General features: G+C 41.9%; 1 protein-coding gene across 1 annotated transcript; it reads right to left on the bottom strand.

Moving 5' to 3' along the window:
- Positions 1 to 281: 281 nt before the first annotated feature.
- Positions 282 to 19,817, bottom strand: LOC133115045 (medium-chain acyl-CoA ligase ACSF2, mitochondrial-like). The gene is made up of 16 exons (XM_061224756.1): positions 19,498 to 19,817; positions 17,950 to 18,145; positions 13,313 to 13,441; positions 12,651 to 12,704; positions 10,968 to 11,086; positions 10,446 to 10,608; positions 10,172 to 10,267; positions 9,701 to 9,852; positions 4,702 to 4,793; positions 4,491 to 4,567; positions 4,251 to 4,358; positions 3,789 to 3,940; positions 3,436 to 3,577; positions 2,583 to 2,693; positions 2,097 to 2,165; positions 282 to 808 (listed from the first exon to the last, which is right to left on the bottom strand). Exons 1-16 carry the CDS (start codon positions 19,614 to 19,616, stop codon positions 758 to 760), a joined length of 1,830 nt encoding a protein of 609 aa, XP_061080740.1. The 5' UTR covers positions 19,617 to 19,817; the 3' UTR covers positions 282 to 757.
- Between the last annotated feature and the right edge of the window lie 1,903 nt (positions 19,818 to 21,720).

The raw sequence follows: 21,720 nt of genomic DNA, 5'->3' as shown, positions 1-21,720 counted from the left end.
TGCAATTTTTGGCTAAGCATGCAGGAGGAACTGCATGTTATACATACAGTACACACATGCACACTGAACGGAGGAGTTGGTGGGAAGGGGGGGTATCTTGATGGTGGGCAGGGTGTTCCAGGCCTATTCCTGTCCTGTCCTTATTTTGACAAACAGTGGGAAATGCGTGTTATCTTCTGCCTAGTTATAGGAATGTAAATGAGTCTATATAGCCTACATACTTTTACCTTACTCTTAAACCCCTGAGAAACTGCTTACAAAGAATTTGTCCCTTACAACCCTTTTCGGTACTTTGTGTTCAATAAACTTTATTATATCTTCCAAGGTTGTTTGTATTAACATTACTTTTGTATTGTGTATTGCATGAATTCAAAGAATTCCCAAAATATATAAAATATATGTTCGATGAATCATTTATATGAATTCAGTATCAATTGAATGTATTGATTTTATTGAAATATTAGTGCATAATATTCATAATAATTAATTGATATAATTAATTATATAATATCATTATGATTACGCCAGTTCTAGAAGGATAATTATATCTCCGGTGTGATCATGAAGGACAAATCAATGTTGCCTTCAAATTGAACCTAAGTAAGGCACCTTAGAAGGACGTGTTTTTTTATGATCTTGGTTTGGGACATGCCTACGAAAGACAAGTGTTCCACAATGAGAAATGAAAACGTTGCTTTTAAATGCTGCCTGCAGCTGCCTTCTGCTTGAGACACAGCCACACGCTCAAACTGGCCCATCATACTCCCAGGCTCTTCTCCATCTCTGCACGCAGCTTGTTCTTCTGGACCTGAGGACGAGAACAGAGAACAGTTGGTGGGCGGTGTGAGGTTGCCGTGTGGTCACCGTTGTGTGTGCAGTCACTGTGCTGTGTGCAGTCACTAAATTGCGTGCGGTGGCTGTGCTGTGTGGTCACTGCGCATTGTGTGGTCGCTGTGCTGTGTGCGGTCATTGTCCGTTGTGTGGCTGCTATGCATTGGAAACTGCAGATGATATTTCCACAGCCAGGTTCACTCAGTTCCCAGTGCTTCTTTGACAACTTCCTTTCCAGGATCACTGAGCCAGAATTTGAACATCTTTGGCAGAGTACCTCACCAGTCTGGTGGGACCTCCTGCCTCCTCTCACCTCCAGCCTTATCTCTGTACATCATACACTGGCCTGGATGCACACAACATCTGTCTTGAACTTTCATTCACAACTAAGAGTGGCCGTTTGGCAGTCGGTCTGTCACCGGTTTGATCCCATTGCTTTCATTTAACCAACAGTTCATAGGGCATGGTATTGTTATGATCTTCTGTTTTTATTTTGTTTACATTACATTATTGGCATTTAGCTGACGCTCTTATCCAGAGCGACGTACAGTTGATTAGACTAAGCAGGAGACAATCCTCCCCTGGAGCAATGCAGGGTTAAGGGCCTTGCTCAAGGGCCCAATGGCTGTGCGGATCTTATTGTGGCTACACCGGGGATTAGAACCACCGACCTTGCGTGTCTCAGTCATTTACCTTAACCACTACGCTACAGGCCGCCCAGTAAAGTAAAACATCAAGCTACTGTCGTCAGTATTTCTTAGTTAATGGAAATGAAAACTTGAAAGGTTTTAGGCAAGGTTTTATTGAAATTCTGACAGAAGAAAATGCAAATAAATTTAAGAACACAATTTTGTGACAGCCTAACTCCTGTTCCTGCCACAAAAGAGCGTCTCGAGAGAAGCATCTTATCCTCCTCTGCCATATAGGCTACCGAAATTGCCAATACAACCAATATGCAATATGCATGGATCTTAAAGGTAATGAAAGTAGTTCATTTGATTGGATATGAATGAGTCAAGGTGCACCACATTTTCCACCTTTGCCACGCACATCAAGCTGTGCACTCCACTCTTCTCCATACGAAAATACCAAAATTCAATAGCCACACCCACCTCGGCAGTAACTGCGCCAATGTGCCGTGCCAAGTTGATTCCGGAAAATAGGACAAATGTATATCACACTTGAGGAACTTTAAGTCAAAATTAAAGGTTATAACGCTAATGGTATCCAGGCCAGGAGTCTCCTTGGGTGAAGTCAGTCCTTACCTTTCCATTGATAGTGAGCGGGTAGTCCTGCACAAATGTCACATAGCGTGGGATTTTGAAATGGGCGATCTGCAGGAAGAGACAAAAAGGCACTGAAGAGAAGCACTCCATCACACAGTACTCACAGACTCATACGGTATCTTTGTACAGGTACTGGTGCCTTAGTACAAGTGCTAAGGTACATGACTGGGACCCGGTGGTTCAAGCCCTGTAGTAGCCACGATAAGATCCGCACAGCTGTAGGGCCCTTGAGCAAGGCCCCCAACCCCGCATTGCTCCAGGGGGGATAAGTCACTTAGGATAAAAGTGTCAGTTAAATAACTTAAATGAAATAAATGTTATAACAGGTGTATCAGAGTGTGTCAGAACACACTCTGTTAGAGGTGTGTTATAACAGACATGTTATAATGTGCAGATGTATTCGTACAGGTACATTTGTCTCAGGTGACCCTGTTCAGGTATGCCTGGACTGGGTGTGTCTCTGACCTGGCCCTTGCAGTAGGCTTTGATTTCCTCAGCAGTGCAGTCCTGTCCCTCCTTCATCTTAATGCAGGCGAATACCTCCTCCCCCATCCTCTCATCCCGCACCCCAACCACCTGCAGGGCACACACAGGGAGAAAAGCATTTCCTTTGATTGGTTCCTGCCAGTCAGTGACTGATAGCATGTCAGTGTAAGTTGCCATTTTTATTTCTTAACCAAATCTTGGTCTCTTCACTCTGGACTCAATGATTCTATTGCGCCCACAGTGGAGCAGGCATAAATATCACTGGTAGTACACTACAACTGGAAAGACAATATCAGGCCATAGCTATGGTAATAGGAGTCGTCTGGCAGTCGGAGGGTTGGGTGCTATATAAATGCCAACCATTTACCATTCATTGCTTTCCAACAAATGACTGTGCGCAGTCTTAGAAGACCAGGGGATCCCAGTCAACCCCTCAGAGGCTCTCTCTTCTACTGTCCAGACCCTGACATTTCTATTTGCATTTGCATTTCATGGTCCTGAGGACTATGCCATCTGTACCTGTAACAAGTTTTAGACCTCTGGGTTTTATTGCTAAAAAAATCCCCAGACCTCTGATACCAGATCCTAAATCACAGTAGCGGTGGGGGGAGCGGGGTTCAAAGTCCAGTGCTCAGCACCAAAGCATATGCATCTGGTTATCTCAATAGTACCTTTCCTGCTTGTACCAACACAATATTCTGGTCACAGTCAAATAAATGTGTTTCCTTCCTGCAAAAAGGCTTAGTCCTTACTTTAGCTCCACCCATTCTCGGGGGTGACAGAGCTGCAGTGTACCAACACACCAATCCCCTCCCTCTATCCCACGACTTACCTGCACGTCAAGCACTTTGGGGTGGGTGTGAAGGAACTGCTCGATTTCAGCAGGATAGATGTTCTCTCCTCCTCGGATGATCATGTCTTTGATCCTGCCCTCGATTCGGCAGTATCCATACTCGTCTAGACTTGCGATGTCACTATGTGAGGGGAGACGTTTTAATAGACCGCTCATGTGTAATAAGAAAAATAATAACTACTGCTTTTAGCTATATTAACTGAAAAGTAAACTTTTTGGTAATATGGCTGGTTATCATCTTTTGTGGCTCCTCTGTTCCACGTTACTATGTTTGTGTGAACGGGACATTTGCTCCAGGTTCACTCTTCGAGTTCATTTTCACACAAACTCACCCGGTCTTGTACCAGCGGTCCTTGGAGATGCACTCCAGTGTTTTGTCAGGATCGTTCCAATACTCCTGCATCACACAATATCCCCGGATCATCAGCTCTCCTGATGTCCCCAGGGGCACAATCTGCCTAGTACTAGGGTCCACCACCTTCGCCTGAAAAACACACTCACTTCAGACCATCATTGTGATCACCACCATCATGCTCATCACCTTCACTGTCACCATCACCACCCCTACCATCTCCACCATCGTTAATTTTCATCACCAGCAAATCTAGCCAGGCTGAATTACTGAAAATGTTTCTCATGCAAGATGCACATGCAGTTGGTGTAGGTAGATATGAGAGTGATCGTCACTAAACAGGTGTTTGTCCACAGAAAAACAGTCGTAGATGTTTTTGATAAACTGACAAAAATGCATTAGAAAAGGTATAGATGAACATTGGTACAATCAGATACCTCACCTCAGTATGGTTCATAATACAGCCTACAGTCTCTGTCTTTTTCTCCAGGTCGTCTCTCGGGAACCCAACAAATGTGGCAGGGCTGTTCTCTGTGGTGCCGTACCCGATCTTCCCCATCAGAAAGCCATCAGCAGCAAGGAGGGGTGCAGACAGGGAGACCACATGCTCAGCTCTTTCTCAAGTCATATTGCTGTCCAAATTTAAATTTTGACAGGGCCTGTGTGTGTGTGTGAGACTCACCACCACCTCCTTCATATTCATGGTAGTCATGACCTTTTTCATGACCTCAGGTGGACAGGGAGAGCCACCCATGAATCCTGCAGCACAAGACACACCATCAGATACAATTTACACATTGTGGCCACCACAAACACAATGACCCTCACACACTAACACATCATTATTATCATCATCATAACTATAGGTTTCCATCCTGACCCCCGTCAGCTACCTGTTTCTAGAGAGGACAGGTCATACTTGTTCAGTTCTGGTTGCCCCAGCATGTCGATGTACATGGTGGGCACGCCGTATAAAGCGGTGCACCTGAGCAGAGATAAGATACACATTATTGTACGTCGCTTTGGATAAAAGTGTCAGCTAAAGACCTTTAGCTAATTATGAGAGTGTTACAATGCAAATTTATCAACGAAGAAAGACCAATTATTCAGGAGACCCTGAAATAACAGGCTGTGAGGTGATAAGCATGAGTTGTTATAATTATTTTAGTGGGTACTGTAGTTACTGTTAGAAAGCCACACACAGTGCAGTCCATAAGTATTTGAACAGTGGGATAATGTCTGCTCTGTGCTGAAAATGAGGTTAAAGTGCCGACTGTCTCCTTCAATTTGAGGGTATTTACATCCATATCGGGTCCAAAAATCCATGTAGGAATTACGTTTTATTCATAGTCCCTTCAGAGGACCAAAAGTCGCCTTAATAAGTCTGAATTAAATCACTAACATGTATAAGAAACCTTTCAGTATCAAATCTTGGCTTTTGATTGCCTTTGGAGTCCGCCATTGCCATTTGTCAACATAAGGTTATGCCAAGGACAGTCAAGGAAGCTGAGAAATAAAAAAGAGCAGGCAGAGACATTGGCCAGACAATAGGCTTCCAGAAATCAACTGCTTGGAACCAAATTAAGAAGAAAGATCATGGATGAGCTCAGCAATCACAATAGGACTGGCAGGCCAAGGAATTTTTCATGATATTGAAGAAAAACCCCCCAAACACGTGTCCGCCAGACCAGAAACACTCCTCAGAAGGCAGGTGTGGATGTGCCAGTGACTTCTGTCTGCAGAAGACTTCACAAGCAGAACTAAAGAGGCTACACTGCAGATGGCGAACTACTCTTTAGCTGCATAAAATGATGTCAGGTTTGCAAGGTAGTACCAAAAAAGGTCTACTGGACAGATGAGACAAAGGTTGACTTGTATTGGCAAGAGCTGTTTGGAGTGTGGAGTGTAAAAGGAACTGGCCAAGAACCAGTTTTTGCTAGCTCACTTGCCTTCAGTGATAATGTAACTGTTGATAGCAGCAGTGTACAGAAGTATCTTATCTGCTCAATTTCACTCTAATGCTTCCAAAGTCATTGGATAGTGCTTCTTCCCATGGCAAGGCAATGATACCAAACAAACACCAATGTTCTCTGTCTTCCTAATGGCATTCCAAACTGTTATTTTATTTTGTAAACCCATTGTTTAGACTTTATCTCTGACAGTTTTTATTTATGGCTTCCTTAACTTTCATTGGCACAACTCCAGTCCTCATGTTGGCAAATGACAATAACAGCCTCCAAAGGAAATCTAAATCCTAGAATCACACCTAGCTTTCTCATACATGCACTCAGGATATGATCGAATACACCTGACTGATCAGAAATAGCTGAGATGGCAACTGTCCAATTACTTTTGACCCCATGAAATGGGGGGGACAACCTTTACTTTACATTACATAACATCATAGTAATTTGGCAGACATAACCAGTGCTAATCATAACCAGGGACAAGTGCGCTGAACAGCACAGAGGGAAGTATGGTTCCAAGTGCTTGAGTGATCACATAGATAAAAACCTGGACCCATAATAAATCACATAAACTGACGAAGAAGTAGCAAAAACAATAAACAGTAAGAATAGTAAAATAATTATACAAAAGTCTGATAATTACAGCATATAGCATTCAACATACATGGCAGAATAAGAAAATACAGGGAGGTAAATACCCTCAAATTGAAGATGACAGTCTGCATGTTAATCTTATTATTCATTGCTCCATTTCAAATCTAATGTGCTGGAGCCATAGGAACAGAAATAGTACCACGGTCCAAATACATATGGACTGCACTGTATATATATTATAATCGTTAGAAGCATTATTTCATCCATGTATTTTTTTTGTCATATCAATGAATCTAATGATCTAGCTTCCACATCTAATGATCTAGCTTCCACTTCCACATAGCAGATATTCATTAGTCTCATACATTTAAATGGTACATACAAAACGTGCTGTAATTACAACATGGTGAAACCAAAATGTATAAAATACCCTTATACCCTTAATGAAGAAAAAACAGAAGAGGAGGAGGGCTACGGCGTTCAAGTCAAAAGTATAATGGAAGGTGCTCTTTGGTCCAAACCATCCAGTTAAAAGAGCAAAAGAAGTGGATCCAAGGCACTCTTCCAATGAAGTAAAAAACAGCTTTATTATAAAAGGCTAGTTCATAGTTGAAAATGCCAACATGTTTCAGCCAAATAGTGGCCTTCATCAGGGCAGACATGAAAAGAGAGAACAAACAGCAGTAGTATATATACACCTAAGGGTGTCATTAAGGTGATTGACCACAGCTGTGCAAAGTGGGAGGGCTCAGGAATAAATCTGAATGCAAGACAAACAGAAAACACTAGAGGTCAGTAAACAAACAATATATAGAACTGCTGTACAATACATAGACCTGCTATAAAGGATAGTAGAAATAGAGAGCAACTAGTAATCACTATTTAAATTCAAATACTATCCTGCTCGTTATGCCATGTTACAGTATTAACATACAGTAAGAGGAGAAATACAGTCAGTAAGAAGTCAAAGAATACACTAAAAAAGGGCCCATATCTAAGGGGTCTATAAAAAAGATACCATATCTATAGAATCATTTAGGCCTGGGAACTCCATAGCTTTGAGTTTATAAATCCAACGGCTTTCTTTCTGATTTAGTATTTTCTCTCTATCACCTCTTCTAATGTTCAAAGGGACATGTTCAATACCAAAAGCTGAAAAAGAGACAGATCTGCATTTATGAGCGTCATTGAAGTGTTTCACAATAGCATAATCAAAGTTGTTAATTTTAACAGCATATTTATGCTCTGCTAACCGATCCTGTAATCGTCGTTTAGTACGCCCCACATAAAAAGCATTACATAGCGAACATAACAAAATGTAAATTACATGTGTGGTCTTACAGTTGATAAACTGATTCGTAGAGTAAAACATTTGTGTTATAGGATGGGTGAAACCTTTAGATTTTATTAAGGTGTCACACTGATTGCAATGGCCACATTTAAAAGTGCCGTTAGGTACTCTAGGCAACCATGTGTCACGTTCTTTGGCAGGTAAGTGGCTATGAACTAGTTTGTCTCCCAAAGTAGGTGCTCTCTTGAATGTAAAAATAGGAGGGTCCGGGAAGACCTCCCGTAATGTGTCATCACACTGGATTAATCCCCAATTCTTTCTGATGATGTTACGTATACCAAAAGCCTCAGTGCTAAAACGGGTAGAGAAATAAATCCGATCTTTCTTGGTAGTCAACAGAGGCTTCTTAGTTAAAAGTGTGTCGTTCAAGGGAGTTAGCCTTGGAAAGAGCTGTGTCTAATACCTTGGGAGAATAACCACGTTCCCTAAACCGGCTGTACATCTCTCTTCCCTTCAATTTGAAATCGTTGTCATCATCACAAATCCTGCGTAGCCTTTGAAATTGACCGAAGGGAATATTATTAATCAAAGTAGTGGAATGAAAACTGTTAGCATGGAGTATAGTATTCTTATGTATATTCTTTCTAAATATAGAAGTATGGAAGTAACCATTGTCATCTTTACTGATTTCAATATCTAGAAAATTAATCTTATCTTTATGATATTCCAACGAGAGCCTCACGTTGGTGTTGGCATTATTAAGAAAACCATGGAAAGATAACAACTGTTCCACCACAGAATAATGTCATCTATATAGCGGGCCCACCAAATGATCTTGTCTAAGAAAGTATTGTTAGCATTAAACACTACATCTTCCTCCCATTTACCCATATACAAACCCGCATAGGATGGACTAAAACATGCCCCCATGGCGCAGCCCTTCATCTGTTTGTATAGTTTATCCTGAAACAGAAATACATTGTTATTAAGAGTAAACTCAGTCAAGTCAGCAAGAAAGCCAGTGGGGGGGGGGTCATGTGGGTAAGGACGTTTGTCTAAAAAGTATCTAAGTGCAGATAAGCCTTGTTCGTGTTCTATGTTAGTGTATGAAGCTTCAACATCCATAGTAACCAATAAAGCATTGGGACCAACAAAGTTATTCTCTTTAATTTTAGAAAGAACCTCAGTAGTGTCCTGAATGTAAGCGGGGAGAGTAGGGAGCAAAGGTTTAATAAAGAAGTCAACATATTTAGAGATGGGCTCTGTGAGGGACCCATTCCCCGAGATCACCGGTCTTCCTGGTGGATTAGTCAAGTTTTTATGGACCTTGGGTAAAAGATAAAAAGAAGCCAAGCGAGGGTTGGAATTCAAAAGGAATTTCAACTCTGGTTCAGAAATAAGATTATCCTCTTTAGCTTTATACAGTAACAACTTGAGTTCCTGAGTTAAAGACTCCATGGGGTTGTTTGTTAAGGGGAGGTAAAAAGTAGTGTCCTGTAACTGGTGATTAGCCTCATTAGTGTACTGTTCTAGACCCCATACCACAACTAGTCCTCCTTTATCTACACTACACCTACCTTCACTTCAATGACGCTCATAAATGCAGATCTGTCTCTTTTTCAGCTTTTGGTATTGAACATGACCCTTTGAACATTAGAAGAGGTGATAGAGAGAAAATACTAAATCAGAAAGAAAGCCGTTGGATTTATAAACTCAAAGCTATGGAGTTCCCGGGCCTAAAGGATTCTATAGATATGGTATCTTTTTTATAGACCCCTTAGATATGGGCCCTTTTTTAGTGTATTCTTTGTCTTCTTACTGACTGTATTTCTCCTCTTACTATATGTTAATACTGTTACATGGCATAACGAGCAGGATAGTATTTGAATTTATATAGTGATTACTAGTTGCTCTCTATTTTTACTATCCTTTATAGCAGGTCTAGAGTGCCTTGGATCCACTTCTTTTGCTCTTTTACCCTTAATAAAGACTCTGAGTCAGCGATTTGACCATGTGTGAATGACAGGTGGGAGGAGGTACCTCTCTTTCTGGATGGCCTCCAGGTTGGCCCGGCTGTCGTAAGCAGTTGAGGGGAAAATGAGGGTGATGCCATGCTGGGCCATGGTTAGCGCTCCTCCCACTGAGGCAAAGCAGTGATACAGGGGTACAGGGAGACAAGCGCGCACATGCCGCTGATACCCCAAAAACACAGATGCCTATCACACTCAAGCATTCACAGCAACAAATAAAAAAATCTCAAGCCTGATATACAGCTAGGTTTTATTGCCTAAAGTTCACTGTCAGACTAACCCGTCAACAAGTTCAGAGGTTTTCTGAGGATAATAGTAGACTGGACCGGATTCCAGGCTGCCACACCCTAAATTATGACCAAATCCTACTTGCCTGAAATGTGTGATAAGATATACTTTATTGAACCCTGTGGGTTAATTTGTCCTCTGCATTTGACCCATCCTAGTTACTTAGGAGCAGTTTGTGTGCATCTCTACTTACCCTCCAGGCATAGCCAATACGTATCCCTACGAAGTAGGCATTATTGATGAGGTTGTGGTGGGACAGAGCAGCACCTTTTGGCCTCCCTGTGGTGCCCTGCACTCACACAGACAGATAGACAGACAGACATACTGAGAAATTATGTTGTCTCTCTACTAGGGATATCAGGCTCAAAACACAACAGACTGGTTTCCTGTGTATAGCAACATTCATGTGCTTAACTGACGACGGGCTAGAGCCCACATATCTAATCTCTAATGAACTGCTACTGTACCGATGTGAACAGGATGTTAATGGGGTCATCGAAGGATAGCTTCTTCTGCAGGATATCCAGTTCCTGCCGATGTTGGCTGTCTGCCGCCTGCATCACATCGTCCATGTGGAACATTCCGGTCTGTCGGCTGTCTGTCACAATCACCATGCGCAGGTCGGGCAGTCTGGAGACACAGAGTGTGTGTGTGTGTGTGTGTGTGTGTGTGTGTGTGTGTGTGAGAAAGAGAGCGAGTGAGAAAGAGAGCATTAACTCAGAGCCATTCTGTGCCATGGTAATTTATGTCTCTGGAACAGTGTGCCATTGTCCATATAATCGTGTTAATTTCCAGATTTTCCCCGAACTGGATGAAATTTGGAAAATGTGCGCTGTGAGCTGCTGTGTGACCACTGCTTTATAAACGGCACTATACAGAATAGAAGACTAACTGACATTATATTTGTGTGTCAACATACTGTATCAGTGTCTCAGGACTGTAGGTCAGGGCATCAGTGAGTTTGTATGCGAGTGCAGCAGGATGCATACCTAGCACTCTTGAGGCCTCCAGGCATTGCTGTCTCTACCTCAGGGCAGAGCTGCCTCAGCATGTCACAGTAGTTCTGGGTCTTGAACTTTGTGGGACACACGATCGCATTGCATTTAACCTGCAGCCATAGGACAAGGCAGCCAAGAGCCGGATGTGATTCATCAGTGTGCTATGCTGTACTGTTTTTGCTGCACCGCATTGAGGTATTCTGCGGTCACTATACAAGCCCTGTGCTGTATTTTTGCAGTTATGCAAATCCCAACACCCCTTTTCCTTCCAGAAGATTCCAGCTCCCTTTATATAACATACCAAGCACACAGTCGGGGAAGTAAAGTTAAGGTGAAATATGGTTCATTTCCTAATCCTGCAATTTTAACAATAAACAGCATTGTTTAACATTCGGCACTCAGAATACAAAAAACAAGCACAAAAAGTGGTAAAACCCTTCCCTTATCCAACATGTAAAATACACCGATTTGATTTAATGCATTAATTATCAATTATCAATGACATAACTAAATTCTTTGATAGGCAGAGCAACATGTTGGATCAACCTTTATCAAGACGCAGGCAGAGCGTAATCATGAGTAGGCAGAGTTCAAACGCCAAAGAGACAGAAACGCAAAGGCACAAATAAAAAAAATCCAAAGCAGAGTGGAAAAAACCAGGCAGAGAGCAAAACCAGGAAATCCAAAAACAGAGCGGAGCGGAATTAAACAGATAACAGGGCACAGGTACGGGGAAGCTAGAGCCGGGGTAGGGAACAGAATCACAGAAAGAAAACTAGCAACAAGAAACTTTTGGAGGCGCAGACACAAAATGGGAAACAGCTGAAACAATTGGATGGAGCAGGAAACAGACTGTGGAAAGTAGAGGTAACAAAATGCAAAAACGCTGGGGACTTAGACATAAAACAGATAACAGAAAAAACACAAAACACTTCATACAAGGCAGGTTGGGTCCATAGATTCATGCTGTTGGTGCCAAATTCTGACCCTACCACCTGTATGCCTCAACAGGAATTTAGATTCATCAGACCAGGCCATGTTTTTCTGGTCTTCAACTGTCCAGTTTCGGTGAGCCTGTGCCAACTGCAGCCTCAGCTTTCAGTTCTTGTTCCCTATTCTGATGGTTGATGTGAACATTAACTGAAGCTCCTGACCTGTATCTGCATGGTTTTATGCATTGCACTGCTGCCACACGATTGGCTGATTAGATAATGAATCAGTTGGTGTACAGTTGTTCCTAATAAAGTGCTCAGTGAGTCGTAGATCAGCCAGTGATTACAACAAGTAATGAAGACAGCAGTGACACTCTGGCTTCTGCTTTATTCTGGTATGGGCTGATCTAGAATACCGAAAATAGTGGTTGTTTTTAAGAATCTTAATAGTATGAGAGGTGCCAGTGAGTTGCTAGGAGACTCCCACTGAGATAGATACACACAGACAGACACACACACACACACACACACTCTAACACTGCAATTGACTGACCAACTTTTTACTCAATTTCTTATCTGCCGACCACTATGAGGAGGCCCTATGAAGTTTCCCATTGCCAAATGGTGAATGAAGAATTAGTCGTTCCCTGACAGCACACACGCACACATGCAGACCGGCAACCACACAGAGACACACACCCACATAAACACTTAATACTCACGCACACCACCTTTTACCCACCTTATTCAGGGCATATTCCAGCTCCTGAAGCTGATAGGCTGGGTTCAAAGACACCTGCAGAGGATGACAATTGAAGGATGCAAATCTATGAATTGACATGCAGTTTGTCTTGCATAACAATTGTAAGGTCAATGGAGCTACATCTCCATTCACTCACAGGAACTACAGTGATGTTTCCAGAACCGCCCCTTCCGTGATGTAAACATCAAAAAAGGTCTTGTTAAAATCAGAACCTCTTCGAACGACCAATCGAACCAGAAGTCATCGCACCACACACTGGAAAACACCCCAGCTTGTGTGTATCCCTGCTGAATGTGTTTATGTTTTTGATCATTCGAATACATTCTGTTAGTTGTGTATTTAAGTGAATAGGTTCTCCATCTATCACATATATTTTACGCAAATTAATCCACACACTCTCTCTCACTCTCACTCTCTCTCTCCCCCCACTTGCAGCCAACTCAAACCTTCCAACTCAGAACTTTTCAAGTGCTATTTATTATTCAAAAGCAGACTGGCTCCTTATTTATAAGAATACTGAATAAGAAAATATTTTGAGAATGTATTTAGATGCTCATCAATATATAATGGAGGATTGTTGGCACCCTAGCTAGTCCCCTACACAGGGAACTAGTGGACTAAGTGCAGTGGACAGGGCTCACCAGTAGGATGCCGGCCTTGGCTGTGGCGAACTGGACCAGGATCCACTCGTAGATGTTCGGCCCCCACATCCCGAGCCGGTCCCCCCTCTTTAGCCCCAGAGCAAGCAGCCCAGCAGCCGCCTGGTCCACCTGCAAGGCCACACACCTCCGTCAGCCCTGTGGCTGCTGCATGCCCTACTGCGGCACCTATTCAATTGTTCTTTTCACAAGAACATCTTCATAAGAACTACACTGCCATTTGAGAACAGCTGCCCAATATAAAATTCTACTGAATTCAATTTCATTTTATTTGTATAGCACTTTTTTACAATGCAAGATTGTCACAAAGCAGCTTTACAAAGAAACCCTGAAACCCCCTCACAGAGCAAGCCTAGGGCGACAGTGGCGAGATTGGTCATTTCCGGGCCCAGTTCATCTGACACGACATCCATGGAACCCATTACACAATTGGTTCAATTACGTCAATCTCACACATGAATCCTATTTCAGTTGTTCTATTTGTTTATCATCAGATGACTGAAAAACAGAAAATTAAAATGAAATTGCATCATAAGGAAGCCAAAGTCAGAAGAGCTGTGTCCGAAACCTCATACTAGCTAGATTTGCATTGAAACATAGACTGTGTAGTATGTAAAGTATGCGATTTTGGACATAACCCAAGTCTTCACACCTTCACTAAGCAATATGAATATTGTTACTTTTCATTTTGAAGGGCAGATGATGTTTTGCTCATGTCAGGCAGAATGCTCTGCCTGTCGCTGTGGATACGTCGACAGGAAATGATTCATTTCTGATGGAATCCCCCACAAATAAAAAACCGCAGAACTATTATGTAACCTATTTTAGTTCAAATAAATGGTTTGCTGGGATGACATTAATGGCCTTGAGGTCTGAAGTCTAGTGACTCCACAAATGTTTTTTTCTATCCGCAAATATTGTTCAACTGGCCAGCTTCGTCTCTGGTTGTTGCAGCGTTTTACCAACCTTTCTTGGAACGAGTGTAGCTGCAAATCTTAGGACTGCTGCAAATCTACACTATTCCCATGGTCATCGTGATGTATCAACCCCTTATTGGATACAATGCTATCACATGACTGATACTTATCATATACTTTCAGTTAACTTACTTAACTTAATAGCTGATCACTAGCAAAATAACTATTGCTAAAAAGCCTACCAAACTAGTAAGCTAGCCATTGTGAATTTCAGGTGGCAGCAAGGGAGATATGGTGAGCTAGGTGGATATGCTTGAGGGGCCATGAATAAATTACTTATTCAAAAGTGCCGAGTGCCATAAGTAAAACATATATATCTTGAGCTAATTATCATATATCTTTTGAATAATCAAAATGTGTAACCAACAGAGAAATCTGTATGATTTAAGTGTTTCTTTATTTTTCATTTATTGTTTTTCATTTAAGACTGAAGATGTTTTGTTTCACAATAATGACATCAACCTAAAAGAGGATGTATGATCGGGTCGAACAGAATAACATCTTGGTCTTGTTAGTTGTACGACCTCTTTCAAAAATGCTGTGCTGAACACATAAGGAGGGGGAATTGGTGGGGGCTGTTGCCAAGGAAGATGCCTTAATGCAACAGTCTGTTTGAACTTCTGCTTTTGTATAATTCAAATTTATGACTTAAGAAGCACGAGTTTGCTCGTCCGCTGAACTTATGCAGTTTGAATGTAATCCATCTTCGTCGCTTGATTTTAAAAGATTGTTTTGGAAGAGAACCGGGTGAACCGAAATCAATGTCAAATGTGAAGCCAACGTATGTCAAAGGAAGAGACTGTCCTACTACTAAAATGTATGTTAACATGTAACATATACAGTGCATGCAGAAATTATTCACAGCGCTTCACTTTTCCCACATTTTGTTATGTTACAGCCTTATTCCAAAATTGAATAAATTCATTTTTTTCCTCAAAATTCTACACACAACACCCCATAATGACAACATGAAATAAGTTTTTTTGAAATTTTAGCAAATCTATTAAAAATAAAAAACTAAACCTGTACATAAGTATTCACAGCCTTTGCTCAATACTTTGTTGATGCACCTTTGGCAGCAATTACAGCCTCAAGTCTTTTTGAATATGATGCCACAAGCTTGGCACACCTATCTTTGGGCAGTTTCGCCCATTCCTCTTTGCAGCACCTCTCAAGCTCCATCAGGTTGGATGGGGAGCATCGGTGCACAGCCATTTACAGATCTCTCCAGAGATGTTCAATCGGATTCAAGTCTGGGCTCTGGCTGGGCCACTCAAGGACATTCACAGAGTTGTCCTGAAGCCACTCCTTTGATATCTTGGCTGTATGCTTAGGGTTGTTGTCCTGCTGAAAGATGAACCACCGCCCCAGTCTGAGGTCAAGAGTGCTGCATTCATCTTTCCCTCAATCCTGACTAGTCTCCCAGTTCCTGCTACTGAAAAACATCCCTACAGCATGATGCTGCCACCACCATGCTTCACTGTAGGGATGGTATTGGCCAGGTGATGAGCGGTGCCTGGTTTCCTCCAAACATGACGCCTGGAATTCACGCCAAAGAGTTCAATCTTTGTCTTATCAGACCAGAGAATTTTGTTTCTCATGGTCTGAGAGTCCTTCAGGTGCCTTTTGGCAAACTCCAGGCGGGCTGCCATGTGCCTTTTACTAAGGAGTGGCTTCTGTCTGGCCACTCTACCATACAGGCCTGATTGGTGGATTGCTGCAGAGATGGTTGTCCTTCTGGAAGGTTCACCTCTCTCCATCAGGTTCTTGGTCACCTCCCTGACTAAGGCCCATCTCCCCCGATTGCTCAGTTTAGACCGGCGGCCCGCTCTAGGAAGAGTCCTGGTGGTTCCAAACTTCTTCCATTTATGGATGATGGAGGCCACCATGCTCATTGGGACCTTCAAAGCAGCAGAAATTTTTCTGTACCCTTCCCCAGATTCTTGCCTCGAGACAATCCTGTCTCGGAGGTCTACAGACAATTCCTTTGACTTCATGCTTGGTTTGTGCTCTGACATGCATTGTCAACTGTGGGACCTTATATAGACAGGTGTGTGCCTTTCCAAATCATGTCCAATCAACTGAATTTACCACAGGTGGACCCCAATTAAGCTGTAGAAACATCTCAAGGTTGATCAGTGGAAACAGGATGCACCTGAGCTCAATTTTGAGCTTCATGGCAAAGGCTGTGAATACTTATGTACATGTGATTTCTTAGTTTTTTATTTTTAATAAATTTGCAAAAATCTCAAAAAAATTGTCGTTATGGGGTATTGTGTGTAGAATTTGGAGATAAAAAATGAATTTAATCAATTTTGGAATAAGGCTGTAACATAACAAAATGTGGAAAAAGTGAAGCGCTGTGAATACTTTCCGGATGCACTGTATACCAAAGAATAAGAATGTGAACAACAATAGTTTCTATTATGGTTTATTGTACTAATGAATGATAAAATGTAACAGCTAACATTAACAAGAGTTAAATGCTTATAGAGAATAGATACACCATGTGAAGATACTTATCACTAAATTTATCAGTAAAACGTAGAACAAGTGAGAGTGGGAAGGGGGCTGCTGGCATTGGGCCAGCATCTTGTGACCTTCGCCAGAATAGCCCCCCTTCCAATGACGAGTTTTGAAAAGGGTATAAAGATTGGAATGGCCAAGAGATGTTAACGCTCTAGTTTCTAGCTTTGTTTTGTGTATTACTCTTCTGGACAAAGATATTATTGCAATAAAAAAAACATATTATTCTCCAGCCCTGGACTTTGACTCTTTTCCCAAGAACCAACCTGTCAGGCTTACAAACCTTCCGAAATCATTAAAGCATGTACGTTTGCCATGCAGTCATGCAAATATTTTGGTACGTACTGGTGTTCATGATGACATCTATCTTAACAGATGCACCAGGACCTGTAGAATTGGAATGGGAATGACATGGAACTGCATGTGGTGAAACGTATGTAGGAATAGAGCCCATGCATTTTTAACCATGGCAGGTCATCCTTATTTTTTCTAAATATGAAAATTATATATTTTTAAAAATGTAACCTATGTTGTTTTTTTCTCACAAATCAAATATAGCCTGAGCGGCCCAAATGAGAGAGGAACTAGCAGGTATTTGCAGATAAATTAAATTCACATTATCAAAAAATATGTAAATCAAAGTATTCATATAAATACATTTGTAAATTCCTCTGGTTTACCTCACAGGACATTTTGGAATGCTATGAAAATATTGCTCGCTTGGCAATGTGCACTTATGGTATGATAATAGCTGGAGGTAAACTATTTTATATAGCATATTTCTGAGGCGCTTATAAAGATCTGGTCTTATTTCTCGTAACACAGACACCAGAGATAGTTCCTCTTTATTTTATGAACCCTATTCACTTTACTAAGCCTCCATGGTTAACCTTGCAAAAATAAATGTTTCTGTATGTAGTTAATATTGGCATTGCTTTGTCTGTCCTTTGTAATTATGGAGGCTGGATGTGAGTACTGTATTTGCGTGTGCATGTATGTGCGCGACCCATATAAGTAAATGGCCACAGTTGCCTCTGTGTCTGATAGGACAGTAAGAAAGGTTAAGAGGCCTTAGATGATTGGTTGTTAAAGACCAGGAGGTGGAAAGAGACTCACATCCTGTTGGAACTGTGCGAACGTCTTGCGGATGCCGTCCTGCAGGAAGACCACAGCCTCGCGGTCAGGCCATCGCTCTGCGGTGTTCTGTAGGGTTTGGCCAATGGTTTGGGACAGCAAAGATCTGGAGGAAGTGCCGTGGACATAGCTGGTGGTGACCTCTGGCACACTGGGAGGACTGTCCACATGGAGAGCACTGGAGGGGGGTGGGGTAATGGGAAAAGATTAAATAAGGTAATGAGAAATGGGTGAAAGAGGTTGAGATTACTTTTCAAAATGTTCTTCTTTTATTTTAATTATTCCGTTCGAATCATACAAATGATAATAACACAGTAATAATATAATATTGTAGCGTGGGTGCGATTCATGATGAGCAATGGAATTTGACGTTTTTGCTCAGGAAACACATAGTCTTGAACACTGTATAACAGGGCCCTTGTCCGCAGTTGTTCAACACGAACGGGTTTTGGATTACGTTATCATAGTTCAGTAACTTAACTAGACATTCACATACATAATTTTGTGCGACAGCGCTTCACTATTTACAGTAAAACGGTTCATTCACTGACCTGGAAGTACGCCACAATACAGTCAACGTGAGAATGAAGCACAATGGTCAGAGAACTGCACTTCCATGAGCAGTATGGCAGACCAGGAAACAATTTTGGGTTTTCGCTTAATTAAATTTTAAAAAATACATACACATCCGAGAAAATGCTTTTCATCCAGAAATAAGACTTTGCTATTACTATGGACCATCGTGTTAGTTTTACGACATTCCTGGCGATTACAGTTCGTATTGGATAGTAGCGGGAGTGAAGTGTGAGTGAAGGGGAAAGTTTAAACAGCCCTGGGGCACGTTTAAACAGCGCCCGAAATTTAGGAAATAGACAGGATTTTTTTATTCATACAGTCAATGGTTGGTGAATCCAACATTTCCTACAGTTTACATTTTAAATCTGATAATTGTCCTTTAAAAATGTCACTATTTTGTCTATACTAACCGCATAGGCTATAAGCATACAATACAACGTTACATTAAAAGTTATTGTGGTGGATTAATTTATAATAAGCGGAGGCATGGGGGAAATCAACGTGCCCCAGCTGTGTTAGTTGTACAACTGCATGGCTCGCAGCCACTCACGCAAATGTATCTACGCAAAATACCCATGTTTAAAGCTTGCTAAATTCATAAAAAAACGTCAAATTTAAATAAACGTCACGATCACCTAGTGATTTGACGAGTGTCAGAACACCCAAATGAATTCCAACAAGTGTAATATCTTACACGCCTTCAAAGGACAAGTGGGACGCGCACACATTAATCAAAAAATTGTTAATCGCTAATTACATTTAACTACATACCATACAACAGTGGTTCCAAACCGTATTCCTGGAAATCTACCGTCCTGCTGCCAATAGGCCAAATTAGGGTGCAATCTCCAGGACGGTATCTTAAAAAAAGGGCGCAACATAGAACATAAAAATATCCAGTTAGTTTGTAAATTCTAAACCCACGGAATTATGGCCAGTAGGCGTGTTGCTCACCGATACGCGACACACTGCAGGCTGGATCGCTGGGGTCGTGCGGGGGTCCGTGGAACTTTCGCACACTTAGATAATCTCAATACGGACTGAACTTTCCTTAAAAGTATGATGGACGACATATTTACGCACGCAGTCTTCCTTTCGGAATTCGATACTGCGAACCGAGCGTTCCGTTGTCGGCTTCAACTCAAGAGCCTCGTTTCAGGAATGTACGTCAGAGCTGCTTATTTTTGGTGAAGGCGTGATCAAGTTGAAGATGGCGCATACGAGTGCAGCTGGAGTTACAGGAGCAGTTTCACTTTTTCCAGTTCTAACTACTTCGATTCCTCTCTCTCTCTCTCTCTCTCTCTCTCTCTCTCTCTCTCTCTCTCTCTCTCTCTCTCTCTCTCTCTCTCTCTCTCTCTCTCTCTCTCTCTCTCTCTCTCTCTCTCTCTCTCTCTCTCTCCTCTCTCTCTCTCTCTCTCTCTCTCTCTCTCTCTCTCTCTCTCTCTCTCTCTCTCTCTCTCGGCAGTGCCTTTAATTCCCTGTTTCTTTTCCGCGATTGTTTTGGAGGAACAACATTCTTTCCGCGATGGAAACAATTAAAAGGAGCATATCATTGCATTTAGCCTCCTTATATTTTTAACTAGCGACAGCACTGATAAAAAAAAACTAATTTCACTTTCACTTTCAACTGCTGAACTTAACCCTGCATTGATCCAGGAGGATAGTCTCCTGCTTAGTAACTGTACGTACCTCTGGATAAGAGTGTCTGCCAAATGCCAATAATGTAATGGTTGATGTGGTGGTGTGGTGTGGTGTGGTGTGGTGTGGTGTGGTGTGGTGTGGTGTGGGGTTAAAAGTCTCACCTTGTCTCCCCATAGACCAGGGGTGTCAAACTGAATCCCCAGGGGGCCGCAGTGTCTGCGGGTTTTTGTGGTTTCCTTTCAATCAGCTGCCAATTAAGGCCAATTAAGGCCTTGAGAACAAGGCATGTGGGTATTTTAACCATTCAATGACTTGAATGAACCCAGAACACACCAAAAACCAGCAGACACTATGGCCCTCCAGGACTTGATTTTGACACCTTAAATGGACTTCAGTTGCCAGCTGTAGTCACTCATAATCACTCTCCAGAAGTTAAGCGGCCCCATGCCACAAAGAAATGTGTCACAACTTACTACATCACCAAAATTGATAATTCAAGTTGCTGTATTTACATTTTTTACCCAGCAGATTCTGTCATATTTCCAGAAGACCTATAATAATTGTATAAAAGAACCAAAATGCATGAATATTTTTTGGGACAAAGACATAAGTGTTTCAATCATTCCATCCCAGAAAAGTAAGAGTGGGAGAAATCATTGGAAACTCAAGACTGCCACGATATACATGCTCTTTACAAGTGTATGTAGACTTTTGACCACAACTGTACAATAATCTAGTCAAAAGCAGAAAATATTTTTAGTGAGAAAAAAGCTTTCACTTTCACCAGAGACCTGTTGTCAAAGGGGTTCAAGAATAGTAACCATTTTATTTTGGGTATAACATATTCAAGCACCCCTGGTTTAATAATTTGTGCAAACACCCCTCACAAACATGACAGTTATGTGTCTTTTCCTATAATTTGTGATGAAGTTAGAGACCATATTTGGAGGAATATTTGACCATTCCTCCATGCAGAACTTTTCAGTATAGGCCGCAAGTTTTCATGGGATTTAAGTCTGGAGACTGTGATGGCCATATAACATGGTTGTTGTTTTTACTTAACCATTTCTGTGTGGATTTTGATGTATGCTTGGAGTTATTGTCCTACTGGACAATCAACCTTTGACCAAGACTCAGCTTCCTTGTAGAGGAAACCAAGATTTCCTGGTATTCCGTTGAAATCATTGTGCAATTGATCTTACATGGTATTCTCCCTTTTCTCTCCTCTCTAATCAATACCTCCCTTTCTTCCGGCACTATGCCGTCTTGATGATACAACAAGAACAATCTTCACGATCCCAACCAGTCCGGCTCCAAGAGTGGCCACTCCACTGAGATCGCCCTGCTCGCGGTCACAGAGGCACTCCACTCTGCTAGAGCCAAACACCTCTCCTCTGTCCTCATCTTCCTTGACCTGTCAGCCACCTTCAATAGAGTCAACCATGAGATTCCGCTCTCATTGCTGACTGGGATGGGTGTCATAGGATCTGTACTCGCATGGTTTTCTTCCTACCACTCTGGTCATTCCTAGCAGGT

Source organism: Conger conger, chromosome 16 (assembly GCF_963514075.1).
Source record: "Conger conger chromosome 16, fConCon1.1, whole genome shotgun sequence".
In the NCBI taxonomy this organism is placed as follows: Eukaryota; Metazoa; Chordata; class Actinopteri; order Anguilliformes; family Congridae; genus Conger; species Conger conger.
Note: the sequence above shows the minus strand (reverse complement) of the source record. Positions and strands in the feature narration are given on the sequence as shown.